At 49.2% G+C, this 17,799-nt stretch overlaps 1 protein-coding gene across 1 annotated transcript in view; it reads left to right on the top strand.

Annotated features, from left to right (window-relative positions):
* LOC138563365 (zinc finger protein 850-like) overlaps positions 1-17,799 on the top strand; it is a 295,001-nt gene that overhangs the window by 123,881 nt on the left and 153,321 nt on the right. Inside the window, exon 6 of the mRNA XM_069642848.1 lies at positions 9,172-9,474. Within this exon, the coding sequence (XP_069498949.1) occupies positions 9,172-9,474 (303 nt within the window). The remainder of the gene's footprint in view (positions 1-9,171; positions 9,475-17,799) is intronic.

Here is a 17,799-nt window from a genome sequence, read left to right as displayed (position 1 = left end):
ATGTAAAGTCACCATTGGCTTTACTAGTCCTAAATTGTGAACAGAACCAGTACAAACCATCATATTGTGGGCGTACTGGTAGGGGCAATTTGATTGCCCCTGGGTCTGTTGTTCGAGGGGGCATGTCCAGTCCCCCCTGAGCGAGTTTTGGCTGGTGGCAGTGGATAATACTTTTTATATTCAACCGCAAATATATTCCTATGGGATTTTCCCATTGTTCGAGGCTAATACTTTTTAACAAAGCCTCAAACATACCGCTGGTTTATTTATTTAATATTAAATCACCAGTTGGTATTTTTTGCCAGAACTCGGTTCCAAAATGGCATTTGTGTTCGCTTCTGTGACTCCAACCCAAGTCAAGCCCTTTGTTCCACTTTTTGGTGGGCTTCTCCACAGAAGCCTCCAAAAGTGGTGCCACTCTGTCTGGGTAACACAGGGGGTGTGGGAGAGGGTTTAGGCACCCTGGACTGAGTTGCCTTGCCAACTCAAGTCGCACTCTTGTGTGATTGGCCCAGTGGTGAGCCGCCCGGCTCACCACTTAGCATGTTTGAGTGACAGCTAGGACTGATGAATGGGGGTTTTCTGCATAAAAGCAGGGCTTTGGGGACTGGGACTTCAGACGTCGCCACAGAACCAAAGAATCCGAAGAGGGAGAAGCTGAGCCGACCTGCAACAACGACACCACCGGTGGAGCCCTGCTGAACCGACTCACCACCTCTTCCAACGACAGAGATCTTCATCCCAAAGAGTCTTCTTCCTTTGACTGGTGGGGATAACCAGTTTGCCCGCCTTTTCGCCTTCCCGAATCATCTCGTGGCCGCCTTGCCTGTGCCAAGCACCCCGGCAACCGGGATACCACGTTTTCACACTACCACGAATAAAAAGGGTAGCACCTTTTTACCCGAGAACTCTGCGGCTGGTTTCTTCTCTGGTAGTGCAACGACCTTCAGCTTTCCTCCACGTCGAGATCATCTCTTCCTCTGGACGACGCTGCGACTTGCATCCACTGCCAGGAACAACTGTCCCCGCTGGAGGATTCTCTCCACTTTCAAGGTACTGTGTCCGCATGGCCTCCATCGCAACGGTCTGTGTGGTGTGTCTCATAAATCCTCAACTTACCACTTGGGTTGGCCCTAGGCTGGCTAACTGAACTTTTCTGAGCTGAACTGATTCCTTTTTAAACTCTCTGCAAGACTTTCCAAGCCTTTTAAACTGTGTGATCTTGGGCGCATTCGTGTTCTACTCTCTCCAAGAGAGAGTCTGGCCTCTGAACTTTTTGCTCACAAGTAGACTTTGACTTTCCTGCCTTGCTGAGTGCTTCTAAAGTATTGTGTTGTGTGCTGTTCCTAATTTCTGCCTTTTCCCTCCCTTTCTCTTAAACTTATTGAAGTGCCATCTTTGGTTAAGCGCTCATCTCTGTCTGGAAATAAGTGGTGTTAACTAAGACTTGTCTAATAAGGAATAAGGGATGTATATGGGCCTCATTACACGGACGGCGGTAAGGATTAACGGTCACCGTTAATGGTACCGGTGACCGTTAACCCTTACTGCCTTACTACGAGGTCCCTTTGCGGGTTGGAGACTTTAACGCCTGCTTTTTGCAGGCATTAAAAACCAACCCGCAAAGGGACCAGGGAGCTAATTACGGTACCGCAATTTGCGGTGCCGCAATTAGCACCTTCCCCATTCCCATTATGCCCTATTGGGCAAAAATGGGAGTTGGGAAGGGCAATAGGGGAAGGGGGAATTACTGCCCCACCAACCTTGGAATAGGGCGGTAATTCCCCTTTCCACCAAGGCGGTGCCAGTATTTTACCGGCATGGACCAAGGTGCTAATAGCACCTTGGTCCACCGCCGTCCGTGTAATGAGGCCCTATATATTAATAGTGACTGTGTTTTTGAATTTGCTTATAATAATAGTGCTAGAGTGTTTCTAAGTGTGTCTTTAAATAAACAATTATATACTTGATACCAAAGCTCTGGTCAGTGTTTGCTTGTGCTGCTGTATTTTGGTACCTATCTTGTATACTCTACATACTGTCTAACTCTTCTTGAGAGAAGTCTGGCTGCTCAGCCACAGCTACCAGGTAAATCTGGGTGGTACAGACTGCTACCAATTGGGTTTACTGCCAACACCTGTAGTCTTAATCCTTTTACAGTGGTCCCTAAGGGAACTGCACAGGTTTCTGCCTAACAGCAGGCAGCATAGGGAAGCCACCATGCAGCAGCAGTTCACACCTCCTCATAGCACACAGCTGGCAGCCTAACACCGGCCACCCATAAAGCAATGTTGCAAAGTCTCCTGAAATCTACACACCATTCAGGAAAAGAGGCCTTATTAATGAGGCTTCCACCAGCTCAACAGAGATATTAATACAGAAAAGGCCCATTAGAAGGCCTTATGGACCAGGGACTCCAGTTCCCCAAGAACCCTTCCACTCTCCTTGCCAGAGATGCTTCCGGAAATGGAGGCAGGGCTTACAAGCCCTTTTTGAAGCTTCCCTAAACACTCCCTCTGCCACTCCCTCTTGAGCCAGTTAAGTGATTGGACAGGGTGAGCAGCCAATCCTGGGAGGGGGTGTGGTATTTAAGGAGATGTGTGTGAGTATGCTAGTGTGGGTTAGTTGCGTGAGGGCAGGAGAAGGAGGAGGATGTCCAAGAGACCAGAGGAGGTGAAAGCGACTGGAGTGCGGAGGTTATTATTAAGGAGGCGGTATCTAGAGTGTTTGTGTGAGAGAGAGAGAGGAGTGTGAACAGTAGAGGTAGTGTCCCTGGAGGTCCCTGAGGGAAGAACAGAGGCTAGTAGAGGGTGAGCAGGGCACCATATCTCTGGAGGTCCCTGAGGGAGGAACTGTCAAGGAGTTCCCCCCTTCTCACCTGGGTCCGGTGTTTGCTGGTGTCTTCGAGCGCTGCCTTCTTGCGAACGCTCCTGGTCTTGAACAGCGCTGCTCGAATCTCGTCTGGTTCCAGGTTGTGTTTAGTTCCGGGATCGCGGAGTCCAGGAATCCGGGAGTCTGGGAAAGGCTAGAAATGCTCGGAACCAGGAAGGGGGAAAGGGAAAGGAGTGGGTAATAGCACTGGGACAAAGGAAACAATACCGCGAGCTACGAACACACGTCTGGGCTACTCTGCAGTAGCATTGAGACGCGCACAGCCGCGGAAGGCGTGGTCTATAAATAGATCACGCCGCGTTCAGCGCATGGAGCGAGCAAGGGCTTCAGCTCTGGACGGCCATGTTGGAAGTAGTACGGAATGTAAGCGCCTTTGAGACAAGGACCAGGAGGTCCAAAAGGGGCGTGATCTGAAGTTCATGACAGCATGCCTCCTCCGAAGGCCTTTACCTCCAGGTTTGACCGGGTGTATTAGGTGAAATCTTCTGAGCAACCGAGGAGCCTTGATATTTGAAATAGGTTCCCAGGTCCTTTCACTAGGAGGATATCCTTTCCACTCCAATAGGTATTGAAGATGGCCCCGCTTATACCTGGAGTCACAAATCCGGGACACCTCATATTCCAGTTGGTTGTCAACCAGTAGAGGAGATGGTCTACTGGATTTTCGAGAGGATTGGATGTAGGGCTTCAATACGGATGTGTGAAAAACTGGATGAATTCTTTTCCAGGTGTCAGGTAGTTTGATTCGATATGAGACAGGATTGATAATCTCCTTGATGGGAAATGGACCATAGTAGCGGGGTGCCAGCTTGTTTGGTCGCAAGTGTCAGAGAAGTAGTTTTGATGACAACCACACTCGGTCACCGACCGTATAGGAAGGACCTGGTCTTCTCTTGGAATCTGCATACCTCTTGGTCTGTAATCTGGCTTTCTCTAAGTGTTCTTTAGCCTCCCGGTGAATGTTGATAAGAGTTTTGATCCAGGAGTCAACAGTAGGTACTGGTGTAGGGTAAGGAAGAACCAAGGGTAAGACCGATGGATGGAACCCCTGGCTACAATAAAAGGGGCTGGTCTGTAGCGCTGAGTGTTCGGAGTTGTTGTAAGGGAATTCTGCAACGGGTATCAGGAGAGACCAGTCATCCTGGACCTTGGTGGCGAAACATCGGAGATATTGTTCCAGGGTCTGATTTGCACATTCTGTGACTCCGTTGGTTTGGGCTGATATCCTGAAGAGAGGGCACGTTGGATTCCTAGTACCCAACAGGGGTGTTTCCAGAATTGTGAAATGTATTGGGGACCCCGGTCAGATATGATCTTGGAAGGAAGCCCATGTAGTCGGAATATGTGTTCCAGAAATATTCCAGCTAGCTCTGAAGAGGAGGGTAGTTTCATCAGTGGCGTAAAATGGGCCATATGGGTAAACAAATCTATGGTGACCATGATGGTAGTATATCCTCAGGAAGGTGGTAACTCCACTATGAAGTCTGTAGCGATGATTTCCCATGGTTTAGAAGATAGAGTGGGCTGCAGAAGAAGACCTGCCGGTCTTTTGTTATCATGTTTATTTTGGACACAGGTTATACAAGCCTGGAATTGCTGCACGTCAGACTTCATTTTAGGCCACCAGAACTGTCTCTGGATAAGACGGAGGGTGCTGGTGATACCTCGGTGCCCGGAATGGAGTGTGTCATGACAAAGGTTTATTATTTTTTGCTGTAGCTTCCGTGTAGGAATGAGTAGTGCATTGTCCTTGAATAAGTAGCCTTCCTTGGCTCTTAATTTCCAGAGATTTCGTGTTGAAATGTCCTTCCATAATTCCGAGGATTGAGTTTGCGATCGGACTTCTTCCAGGAGATCAACTGCTTGGGCTACGAAGATAGTGGGAGAGAACATTTTAGGAAATGCCTTATCTTCAGTGGTCACGTAGTCAGGACGGCGAACAAGGCGTCAGCGATCAGGTTCTGTGATCCAGTGACATGGGTAATGTGGAACTGATACTGGGCAAAAGAGTAGGCCCAACGTGCCTGACGACTATTCCTGCACTCCAGTGACTGTAGAATCTGAAGGTTTCGATGATCAGTACGGACTTGGACAGGATGTCTGACTCCCAGAAGTAGGTGTCGCCATTCAGTGAAGGCTTGGCGAATGGCTAAGAGTTCCTTTTCCAGGACGGAGTAGTGCGTTTCACTAGGAGTTAAGGTTCTTGACAGATAAGCAACGGGGTGCTCCAAATCGTCCTCCATCTTCTGCTTCAACACTGCTCCTATAGCGTAATTAGAGGCATCCGTTTCCACTAAAAAGGGTCGACTTGTATCGGGTTGAGCCAAAATGGGAGCTTGTGTGAACTCAGTCTTTAAACGCTGGAATGCAGTTTCTTGTAATGTTGACCAGACAAATGGGGTGTCCTTCTTTAGCAGAGCCACTATGGGTTGTACAATCTCGGAAAAGGTGGCTATGAACTTCCGGTACAAATTGGCTAGTCCTAGGAAGGATTGGATTTGTTTCACAGACGTGAGAGTAGGCCAGGCGAGAATGGCCTTTACTTTTGAAGTGTCCATGCCAATCCCCTCTGGACTAAGGATAAATCCCAGATAGTGCACAGAGGTAACGTGAAACACACATTTTTCAGGCTTGGCTAAGAGATGATGTTCCCGGAGTCTTTGTAGAACTGCCTTAACATGTCCTTCATGCTTCAGAGGGTCCTTGGAAAAAATCAATATGTCGTCCAGATAGACAATGACGAAGAGAAACAACATATCAGAGAACACCCTATCCATAAAACATTGGAATACTGCTGGGGCATTGGCTAGTCCAAAGGGCATGACCAGGTACTCGTAGTGGCCAAAGGGTGTTCTAAATGCGGTCTTCCACTTGTCTCCTTCCCGGATACGGATCAAATGGTAGGCACCCCTGAGATCCAATTTGGTGAATATTACGGCTCCTCTCACAGCTTCCAGGATATCCGAGATCAGGGGCAGTGGGTACCGATACTTGAGGGTGCATTGATTTAAGCCTCTATAGTCGAGGCAAGGTCTGAGTTCCTTGGTATCCTCCTTGGGAACGAAGAACAATGAAGCACCCGCTGGAGATTACGAGGGTCTTATGGTGCCGTTTTCAAGATTAGTGTCTAGGTATTCCCGAAGGGCCTTTTTCTCGGGTTTGGAAAGAATGTACATTCTGCCGAAGGGAATTACAGCTTAGGGATCTGTATCAATGGCACAGTCTTCGAACCTGTGAGGGGGTAAGGCCTGGACTATGGCAGTAGAAAATACATCAGCATATCCCTGATAGGCCTCTGGAACTTGTATGATATTGGAAACCATAAGTGGTGTTTCTTGGTCTCTCGGTGGTTCTTTAGGAGTTACTGAGGAGGGATCCAGGGATAGACAGTGGGACATACAGAACTCTGAGCCCAGGAATAATGATCCTGCTGTCCAATTGATATACGGATTGTGCTTTTGTAACCAGGGCATACCCAAAACCATGGGGTAATGGGCTGACTTAATGATGTCGAATGTAATCCGCTCTTGTTGATGGTTTATGGAAAGTTGGTTCTCTTTAGTCTGCAGGCTTATGGGTCCTGAAGAGAGGGGTCTTTGAATTGCTTCCACCGGATGCATGGTGTTTCGTGTCTCGTACGGAATATGATGACTAACAACCCAGTCTTGATCAATGAAAATTCCCATAGCTTTGCAGTCCACCAAGGCCAGAATGGGATAGGTCTTGTCTTTGGAGGGTGACAGGAAGGCCTCTAGTATCACCAAACTGTTTTGTCCAGGAGAGTTCAAGGATGGAATTGATGTGGAGCAAACATCTCTCTCCCGAATCTCTGTTCCATTTAAGATCGTGAGCTGGCGTTTCCCGAACGCCGAGGAGGTGCCAGAGGACATTCCCTGACCAAATGTTTGTCTGAAGCACAATACATCCACAAACCCGTATGGATCCTTCTCAATCTTTCTTGAGGTGATATGGGTCCACGAAAGGCTCCAATTTGCATGGGTTCAGGTTCTGGGGCTGGACTTGGGTTTGCGTCCGTTCTGGCTGTCCTCTCAAAGGACGTCTTGGGTGGGTTTCCCTTGGATTTCTTCCTTTCAGCCTTCCTTTCCTGGATGCGAAAGTCTATTTGCAAGGCCAGGTCCATTAGTGCTTGGAATGAATTTGGTCTGGCCACCCTGGCCAGTTCATCCTTGATCTCTTCGTTTAGGCCTCTCCTGAACAGGGTAAAACTAACCTCAGAGGACCAGTCTGCTTCCTTGGCCAATTGTTTAAATCTGGTCACATAAGTGAGCATATCTTGGGAACCCTGTTGAAAGTGCAGCAAGCGTTCTTGGGCAGTATAGACCTGCTCTGGACGGTCAAACATGCTTTTAAGGGCCTGTATGAACCCATCATAGTCGTTTAGGAGGGCATAGCCGGAGTTAACAAGGGGTGTTGCCCAAGTGAAGGCGTTGCCGGAAAGGTGGGATATGATGAAACCCACCGTAGCCCTAGGAGTCGAGAAATAATAGGGCTTAAAGGTAAAGTGGACCAGGCATGAATCCAGGAATCCGCGAAGGATTTTGCCGAACAATCGTACTTGTCAACAATACCGCCCAACAGGGCAACCTCCTTTGTAGCAGAATCCTGGAATAAGACCAATTGTTTGAGCGCGGCGTTTTCCGCCTTAAGATTTTGAAACTCGGTTGATACTTCTTGCATGCGTAGCATTAAGTTCTGCACGGCGGCTTCCATTCCGTTTTTAGGTTCGATCGGGTGGCGTCTCAAACTGTCAAGGAGTTCCCCCCTTCTCACCTGGGTCCGGTGTTTGCCGGTGTCTTCGATTGCTGCCTTCTTGCGAACGCTCCTGGTCTTGAACAGCGCTGCTCGAATCTCGTCTCGTTCCAGGTTGCGTTTAGTTCTGGGATCGCGGAGTCCAGGAATCCGGGAGTCTGGGAAAGGCTAGAAATGCTCGGAACCAGGAAGGGGGAAAGGGACAGGAGTGGGTAATAGCACTGGGACAGAGGAAACAATACTGGGAGCTACGAACACACGTCTGGGCTACTCTGCAATAGCATTGAGACGCGCGGAGCCGTGGAAGGCGTGGTCTATAAATAGATCACGCCGCGTTCAGCGCATGGAGCAAGCAAGGGCTTCAGCTCTGGATGGCCATGTTGGAAGTAGTACGGAATGTAAGCCCCATTGAGACAAGGACCAGGAGGTCCAAAAGGGGCGTGATCTGAAGTTCATGACAGGAACAGGGGCTAGTTTAGGGTGAGTGGGACACTATATCCCCAGGTTCTGTAACAGTGAGATCAGTATACATGGCACCATATCCCCTAGTGTTTTAGAGCAGTAAAGGTAGTAGAGAGGTAGTTGTAGTAGGGAAATAGGACAAGTAGTAGAGCAGTAAGAGCGACAGTGAGTGGGAGACTAGGAGGGGTTATTAGCATTAAGTGAGATGGAAATTATAACGACGAGAATAGCAAGAGGTGGAAAAGTAGAGTGTGAAGGGGAAAAGAACGAAGGTAGAGGAATAGTTGAAAGTACAAGCGGTAGTAACGAATAGGAGTGGGAAATGAAGTAAGGTTGACAGGTTGAGGTAGAAAGGCAGAGTGAGAGATTGGAGGGACAGTAATGTGGTGAGAGGAGAATAGTTTAAGGGAGCAGTACAGGAAAGATCAGGAGTGAGAGAATGTGAAAGGTGTGAGCATAAGACTGGGCGAAAGAAGGGACCATTCCCTATTCCCAGAGAGACTAACCAATCATAGGAGAGGGACATTTAGAAGCTCCCTAGGGAGATAGGTAGCCAGCATCTTAAGAAAAATTCCTATAGTCATAGTTAGTAGAACAGACAGGTGTTATGGATCGGTAGTGACTAACAACCCGGTAGGGATGTCTGGAGCTGGGAGGTGGTTCCGAGGCCTGGAGAAGTTGAGAGAGGAAAGGGAGGGCCCTAGCACCAATCATCCCCAGTCCCTTAGACCCCAAGGAATCAAGAATAAAAGTGCCAATCTGACCATTACATCTTTAAATAAACATCCTTGGACCTTTCATAAGAGTCAGTGTGATTATTTGTGGTGCGCCGCACTGTCACACCACTTATATGTGTGTATACATGTATATGTATCTATAGCAGTCTATTTTCAACAAATCATGAAAGAAGTATATGTTCTTTTACTTGCGAATAAAGCAGAGAAGCAATTATTTTAGCAAAGCATCGAAGGATAGATTGGCAGGAATTCTGTAGGATTTACGTGTTTTTAGTTCAACAACAGTATTTTTCACTTCTTTTGTTACCAGGATTACAAGCAGCAGCAAATTCTAAATGGATTCAAATAAACCGCTATGAACTGTTGACGTTGGGAAACAGAATAGAGTTAGGACGAAATGCTGTGAAGGACGAACTTAGGGCAGTGCAGTTGATTACATTTCAAAACCGCTATGTACTGGACCTACTAACAGCAATGGAAGGAGGCGTCTGTACCAAGATTGGCCAGAGCTGCTGCATGGTAGTGCATCCAAATGATGAGAATAATGGAAGCCTCACTAAAGCTATAGAGTCGTTTCATGCCCTACATACAGTTATGACAAGAAAAGAGCAAAGTACTTGATGATGACTGGCATAACAACCTTTTTTCCTGGAAGCCATGGTGGTTGAACAGAGTGTTGAAGATGTTTGTCCCTATTGTGAGTGGTCACTAATACAAGGCAGACAACTCTTTTAAAGATCTTTTGAAATATGCCATTTAAGCAATAGAACCCGAGCTTCGGGGGCATTACCATCCCAGGTAATGCCCCGGGGCCCATAGGTAAGGACCCGAGCGAAGCGAGGGCCTTACCGAAGGCCCCTGGGCATTACCTGGGATGGTAATGACCCCGACGCGAGGGTTCTATTGCTATTAGTACCCCGGCCTGCAAAAATTGTGTGACCGGGGCACTAAAAGCTTTTTTTTTTGTCCTGAAACGCTGCTGCGTTTCGACGTTGCAGCGTTTCGGGAGAAAAAAAAAGAAAATGGCCGCCACCATGGAAAGGGAAAACAGAGTCTGTTTTCCCTTTCCATGGTGGCCATCGGGAGTGGACGTGCTGGGAACACAAGTGTTCCCAGTGCGTCTGCTCCCGAAAAAGGATAAAAAGAAGGTAAGTGGGGTTGGTAGGGCGGGAGTGGGACGAGAAAAAAAAAAAAGTACCTGCGTCCCCGGCGGGGGACGAGGGAAGCCTCCAGCCGTGTGGAGGCACGGTGCAGGGATGGCCCCGCTCCGAGTCGCCACACGGCTGGAGGCTTCCCCCGTCCCCCGCCAGGGAAGTAGGACCAGGAAGGTAAGTTGGGGGGGCGGGTGGAAGGGAGGGAAGGGATTAAAAAACAAAATGACTTACCCGAGTCCCCGGCGGAGGGCGAAGGCAGCCTCTCAGCCGCGGGGAGGCTCGGAGCGGGGATGGCCCCGCTTTGAGCCTCCTCATTGGCTGAGGGGCTGCCACGCCCCACCGCCGGGGCCAAAGGCCGTGGAATCCCGACGGAGGGATTCCCGGCTGGGTAGGGACCTGGCGAGAGCCAAGCAGAATGCTTGTTGCATTCTGTTTCGCTCTCGCCGGGTTACTAATATATTTTAAAAGAAAAGTAACAAAATTCCCCACTTTTCCTAGTCTGTTGAGGAATTCTCTGCATGTACTAAAAACTAAGGGAACACACCCTAACACAGCGTAACAGGCCCTCACACTAAACAACAAAAAAAATAATAAAAGGTATGGTAATTCAACAGAATATAAACATTATGTACATTTCCTAAGTGACCTTCTAAAGTCCTGTGTGATTTCACTTCCCCAGGATTTAAAGTCACTTCATCAAAATGATTAACCTTGAAAAGTAAATGTCTTAACTCTGCCCTTAAAGATGTAAAGTTAAAGCAAAGGTTCTTCAACAAACAGTTCCAATGGTAACAATCTTCTCCTTTTAACAAATGTTCTACTAGCAACAAATCCCCTGTTTTACCATCCATCCCAGGTAATGCCCTGGGGCCCCTGGGTGAAGCTTTCCACTTTTCAAGCAAAACAGCCCCAATGGTAATCCTGGCCACTATGTTTTGTCAATCCCACAGAAAGATTTGCCACAGTTCAAAGGAAAATGCAATATCCACACTGTTAATGGTATACGGTTCTTGATCAACCGTTAGGAGTGCTTTTAATATGGTCTCAACAATCAAAATGGTATATTTGTCAGGATGACTTCTTGATACTGCAGCTTCGACTTCAACAACTATGTCATCTTATGTTTACCATGAGAACCCAATCACCTCTGCCCCACAGTAGTTCACCTTGGTTTTGACAACTGCAATGTATCATCCACTGACAACCAAGAGTACCTTGGGGATTACTTTGAACTACTGCCACAACTTCAATGACTTTTAGGCAGACTTTGACAAGATAACTTTGACAAAACTTCAAGCTCTTCAGGTAGGCTAGGCACTCTTCCTTCAAACTGTTTTCTTCAAAGGGGCAGACCCTTAGCCTCTCTTTTTTTCAAAAATGGTAAACTGTGTTTTGCCATCAACTCTCCCTTGTCTCTGGCCTCCAGAGTTTGTTGACATTAAAGGTTGAGTCTACTTCAAAATATTCTTCACAAAAAAAGGATTTTTATGGGTAGGTTTAATTCCTTGAAAGTTATTTGGAGAGGGGCTCTGAAGATTAGCCTTTGCAGAGGAAGCTAGTTTATTGAAGACGACATTTCCACATTCCTTTATAGTGTACACTTGGGTTTGAGGAAGGTGTTTAGTTTGGGATATCAAAAATAATCTTTCTGTGGTAAGGTTTGCTCAGATCTTACAGCATTAAGGTATACAACTCCAGATCTAGCATGAGCGTTAGGGACATAAAAATGGCAATAAGCCATTACCCATTTAGGCACCTTGGGAAGATTCTTCGTTCCAGAGGAAGAATTCTCGGTCTCATCCCATGGAATCGCCTCACTACCCTAGGCCCTGTGTACTCCCAGGTGAGCCTCCCGCAGCACACCACCCCCCAGGGTTAGAATCAGGAAGGGCCTGCCTTCCCCTGGCCATCTGGGAGGAGACTTTAGGCAGGGTTTCAGTGAGGGATCCGTAGGATTCTTCACACTATCCTCGTAATACTTGTGATATGTTTTGCCCTGTCAATGTAATTTTGCCTTTTTGCAAGGAGGGTGGGCGGGGGTGGGGTAAACACAGGGGAATATACTTGATGACATTTACACAGGGAACACATGCTGGTGCTGACCGCTCAAGAGATATATGCACCCAAACAGAGGTAGAATATCGCATTGAGAAAGAACACAACATTGGTCCTCTTGGTATAATTGTCTACACCCCACAGAATATTTAATAGGTTGTGAGGGAGATGGGGGTTGCTGCTCCATGACGTAGTCCAAAGGAATATGTGTAACAGGAGGGTAGCTTAAGGGGGGGGCTTGGATACCAAAGGATGGGTATGACATTAGAGAGTGTTTCTTTGTTAATAAATTAACCAAAGATGGGAATATTCTAATGGTGGTGACACCTCCAGCGGTGGAGAAGAAAAAGGCACATGCTGATGTCAGCAGTGCAGCATGCAGCTCACTGAAGACAAACCCCAAAACCTGAGGAAGACAGAATCTGTAACCAGTGCAACCTGCAGCTCATTGAAGACAACCCCCAAAACCTCAGGAAGACAGAATCTGTCGCCAGTGACACATGCAGCTCATTGAAGACAACCTCAAAACCTGAGGAAGACAGAATCTGACACCAGTGCAACATTCTGCTTATTGAAGACAACCCTCAAAACCTCAGGAAGACAGAATCTGTCACCAGTGCAACATGCAGCTCACTGAAGACAACCCCCAAAAACTCAGGAAGACAGAATCTGTAACCAGTGCAACATGCAGCTCATTGAAGACAACCTCAAAACCTGAGGAAGACAGAATCTGACACCAGTGCAACATTCTGCTCATTGAAGACAACCCTCAAAACCTCAGGAAGACAGAATCTGTCACCAGTGCAACATGCAGCTCACTGAAGACAACCCCCAAAACCTCAGGAACACAGAATCTGTCACCAGTGCAACATGCAGCTCACTGAAGACAACCCCCAAAACCTCAGGAACACAGAATCTGTCACCAGTGCAACATGCAGCTCATTGAAGACAACCTCAAAACCTGAGGAAGTGCAACATTCTGCTCATTGAAGACAACCCTCAAAACCTCAGGAAGACAGAATCTGTCACCAGTGCAACATGCAGCTCACTGAAGACAACCCCTAAAACCTCAGGAAGACAGAATCTGTAACCAGTGCAACATGCAGCTCATTGAAGACAACCTCAAAACCTGAGGAAGACAGAATCTGACACCAGTGCAACATTCTGCTCATTGAAGACAACCCTCAAAACCTCAGGAAGACAGAATCTGTCACCAGTGCAACATGCAGCTCACTGAAGACAACCCCCAAAACCTCAGGAACACAGAATCTGTCACCAGTGCAACATGCAGCTCACTGAAGACAACCCCCAAAACCTCAGGAACACAGAATCTGTCACCAGTGCAACATGCAGCTCACTGAAGACAACCCCCAAAACATCAGGAATACAGGATCTGTCACCTGTGCAACATGCAACACATTGAAGACAACCCCCAAAAACTCAGGAAGACGGAATCTGACACCAGTGACACATGCTGCTCATTGAAGGCAACCCTCAAAACCTCAGGAAGACGGAATCTGTCACCAGTGACACATGCTGATCACTGAAGACAAACCCCAAAACCTCAGGAAGACAGACTCTGTCACCAGTGACACATGCTGCTCATTGAAGACAACCTCAAAACCTGAGGAAGACAGAATCTGTCACCAGTGACACATGCAGCTCACTGAAGACAAACCCCAAAACCTGAGGAAGACAGAATCTGTCACCAGTGCAACATGCAGCTCACTGAAGACAAACCCCAAAACCTGAGGAAGACAGAATCTGTAACCAGTGCAACATGCAGCTCACTGAAGACAAACCCCAAAACCTGAGGAAGACAGAATCTGTAACCAGTGCAACATGCAGCTCATTGAAGACAAAACTCAAAACCTGAGGAAGAGAGAATCTGTAACCCTTGAAACATGCAGCTCATTGAGGACAACCCCCAAAACCTGAGGAAGACAGACTCTGTAACTAGTGCAACATGCAGCTCACTGAAGACAAACCCCAAAACCTGAGGAAGACAGAATCTGTCACCAGTGACACATGCAGCTCATTGAAGACAACCTCAAAACCTGAGGAAGACAGAATCTGTCACTAGTGCAACATGCAGCTCATTGAAGACACAACTAAAAACTTGAGGAAGACAGAATCTGTCACCAGTGCAACATGCAGCTCAAAAAGACAAAACTCAAAACCTGAAGGAGACAGAATCTGTAACCAGTGCAACAAGCAGCTCATTAGAGACAACCCACAAAACCTCAGTAGGACAGAATCTGTAACCAGTGCAACATGCAGCTCATTGAAGACAAAACTCCTTTTCTCCATCAGCTTCCTGACAGCGCTCACACTTTTGTGGCCCCCCAGGGCATTTGCATACATGTCAACATTTTGCAGCAGCTGAAAGGGAGATTCTCTCCGAGCAGTTGGGAGGGTTGAATTTCCTCATTCAAAAGCATTGGGATTCAAATTATTTTAGGCAGGAGGCAGTAAAAAATAGCCACATTTTTGCTAACAAAATCGGGAGTCTCTTGCCTAAATCGGGAGGGCTGGCATGCATGTGTGTTTTCTAATGGTGGTGAAACCCCCAGGGGTATTTGTGGCCGTATCCAAAGTGCAGAAATTCAAGGTTAGAAAACTGAGGAGACAGGAAGGGTTCCAGCAACCAGATTAGTGCAAGGGCCACGGATAGTTAAGAATTCAGCCTGATCCTGTAGCTAGTGCCGAGTTATGCAATGCTTATAGAAGGGGAAGGTTTTGTTCATGCACGGTGCACAATGTGAACAAATCACAAAACATGTGCAGGGATTCATTATAGTGAGACATGTTATGGAGTGGACCTCCGATATGTGTTTCCCCTTTAAGGGGGTGTGTACCTTGTGACTGTGTTGCCCTTTTAAGATGGGCCATGACTACTTCATGACCCAAGACAATAAAAGGGAGCCCGCAGGCACGTGCGGGCAGACACGGCTGCGGACACCATGACGAAGTAATCTGTGTGTGTGTCCTTTATTGTGGCCTGCAGGCCCGCCCTGAGTACAAGGGGCCTGCAGGCCACGGCAACATGGGGCTTCCTACATGGTCAGCCAGACGAGCCTGCCTGAGTCAGCAAGGTCAGCCTTGCCACCCACTGAGGCACTGAAGCCTCCCAAGTGCTGGTGTCCCATAGCACTGCAGGGTGGGGCTGGTACGATGTCCCATGGCCAGACCCCACCCTTCCAACCTCCGAGGCCCTGGGCCTCCTGATGCTGGTGTCCGATAGCATCTGATGGGGGAGCTGGTACGATGTCCCATGGCCAGCTCCAACCCCCTAACATTGGCGACGAGAAGGAAGTCGTCTCTCTCTCAAGATGAGAAAGGAGAGAGAGAAGACCACAGACTCACGAAGTGTAAGCAGTCTCTAAATCCCTTCAGCACAGCACCCGACCCTCACTGCAGCCAGGAAGGACCCGTGCATCACCGCACGTACTACAGCATTAGCCCGGGCCACCCTGCAGTGAGCTGCATCCTACGGTGCCTGGCAAGAAAGAGGGAAAAGTGGAGCGGCCACAGCCGCAAAGAAAGTGGCGGTTCCTGGGAGGAGAAAGTGATTCTTCTAGGCCCCCGCTGCACACACCGCAAGCCAGGAAGAAAGGGCCTCGTGCCCCACAGTGAAGTGCAGCATCGGCTGCATTGTATTGGAGGCGGCGTCAGAAGGAGGCCGCGTGTGCTTCCCAACTCCCTAGAGGAAAGAGGAAGAGTGCCCGACCCACACTGCAAGCTAGGATTGGCCTGCGCCTCACTGCCATAGCTGCGGTGCAGGCCCGGGCCACCCTGGGGTGAAGTGGGCCACGCGGCATCCGCCGCATCAAAATGTTCGTGTGCCCGCCCAAGGGTAAAGAATTGGAGCGGACACCGCCGCGAAGGAATGCAGCCTCGGCTGCAAGTATCAAGCAGCAACATCGCCCGCATGGAGGAGGTGAGCTGCCCCCACCATAAGGAGGAGCATGCCCTTAAAGGAAGAAAGTTGGCAGCCCCGCCGTGCTGCGAGCAGAGGAAAGGAAGATGCCAGGCGGCCAGTGCCGCACCGAGAGCCCCCCCAAGTGGCAAACCCCAGAAGAGGAAGCCGGCTTGCCGGGAAAGAGGTGAGCTGCCCGCCCCTCACCACCACGGCCGCAACGAAGAGGGGCTGCCCCTCACCCTCACACACGCCGCACAACACAAAGCGGCTACACACACGGCATCCGCCGCATGGAGAAGTGAGCCACCTCTCCCCCGCATGCCTGCCGCCACCACTGGCCAGGCCAGAGGGAAAGTGGCATGAGCCAAATTATGAAAACCACAAATGCGCTGCGGCCGCTCCGCCTGCGGCGGGGAAAGCAAATGCTCCGGAACGGAGCGAAAAAGGAAGTAAGGTGCTGCTCCCTGGCACACAGCTGCCGGTGGTGAGTGCCACCCTGCTCCGGTGGGAGCTGCAAAGCAAATAAAACCAAATGTGCGCTCTAGGCTGGCTCTGCCCGCTTGTCCCCAGGACAGTCAACTTGCACCTCGGTGACTGGGGACCTGCAGCCCCAAGGCCATGGCAACGTGTATAAGCCCAAGGACCCATCAGCCCGCGTATCCTGGGCCCATGTTGCGCACACTGTCAGTGGACTCTCCCAGCACAACCAGATCAATGGCGAGGATGGACGAAAGAGAAGAACGGAAAGGGAGGGTTGCAGCTCTCACAAGTGCTTGTGCACCCCCTAGACACGTATCTCCGACACCCTGCCATGGAAGCCACCCAGACTGCCTGCTCTACGAGTGGCCTCAACACCATGCAAGCCACTGCAGTCGCCCTGTCTGCCCTGCAGGTGGGGGGGACACTGAACCACCAAGGTTCTTGAACGGCCTGCCACTGGTGCCGCCACGCATGCCAGGCGGGCACAAAACCGAACCAACACCAAGAAGCAGCAAAACAGACCGCCAATGGTTTTCAGCTCATGGCGAGTGTGTGAGCGCTCTCTGGTGTCGTCGAAGAAAAAGAACACTCCTGGGTGGGTTAACATCGCCGGAAAAGGGGGTGAGTGGGGTCTGTCACCCACACCCTGTCGGCAGCACGTGGAACAGCCGGGACACCCAGAGACACCCAGAGAGATGTGGAGTGCTGCCCTGCCCACACCAGCAAGGGACTATGCCGATGTGGCCCCTGGGACCTACCAGGCGCGGCTTTGCCGGCCGTGAACTGGACTGTCACTTAGCGTTAAGAGGACTCAGTAAAGTGCATTGTGATGCTGCGAACCTGCATAGCATGTACATGTTTAAAGTGGTCTCAGTAAAGGACAGCAATGTCGAGCTGTGCTCCGGCATTCGGTAGGAGGGTTCTACAATGGTGGCAATTCCGTACCCAAGGTTAATAAAGGGTTATGTAATTTGCGGTCCAACTGCCAACCATCCACAAGAGAGGGGCCCACTGCGACTGGCACCTGTGGGGGGGTGAGTTGACAGACAGTGGCAGTTATGAAGTCAGTTATGCTTGTGGTTACACTGGTTAATCGTTATGTTGGAATTGCACATGTTCGTTCCCTATGAAAAAGGAGGGATGTTACGGAGTGGACCTCCGATATGTGTTTCCCCTTTAAGGGGGTGTGTACCTTGTGACTGTGTTGCCCTTTTAAGATGGGCCATGACTACGTCATGGCCCAAGACAATAAAAGGGAGCCCGCAGGCACATCCGGGCAGACACGGCTGCGGACACCATGACGAAGTAATCTGTGTGTGCGTCCGTT

The sequence above is a fragment of the Ambystoma mexicanum genome, chromosome 1q (assembly GCF_040938575.1).
Source record: "Ambystoma mexicanum isolate Mex_15411 chromosome 1q, UKY_AmexF1_1, whole genome shotgun sequence".
Classification (NCBI taxonomy): Eukaryota; Metazoa; Chordata; class Amphibia; order Caudata; family Ambystomatidae; genus Ambystoma; species Ambystoma mexicanum.
The sequence above is the reverse complement of the archived record's forward strand: the minus strand, read 5'-3'. Positions and strand labels throughout refer to the sequence as shown.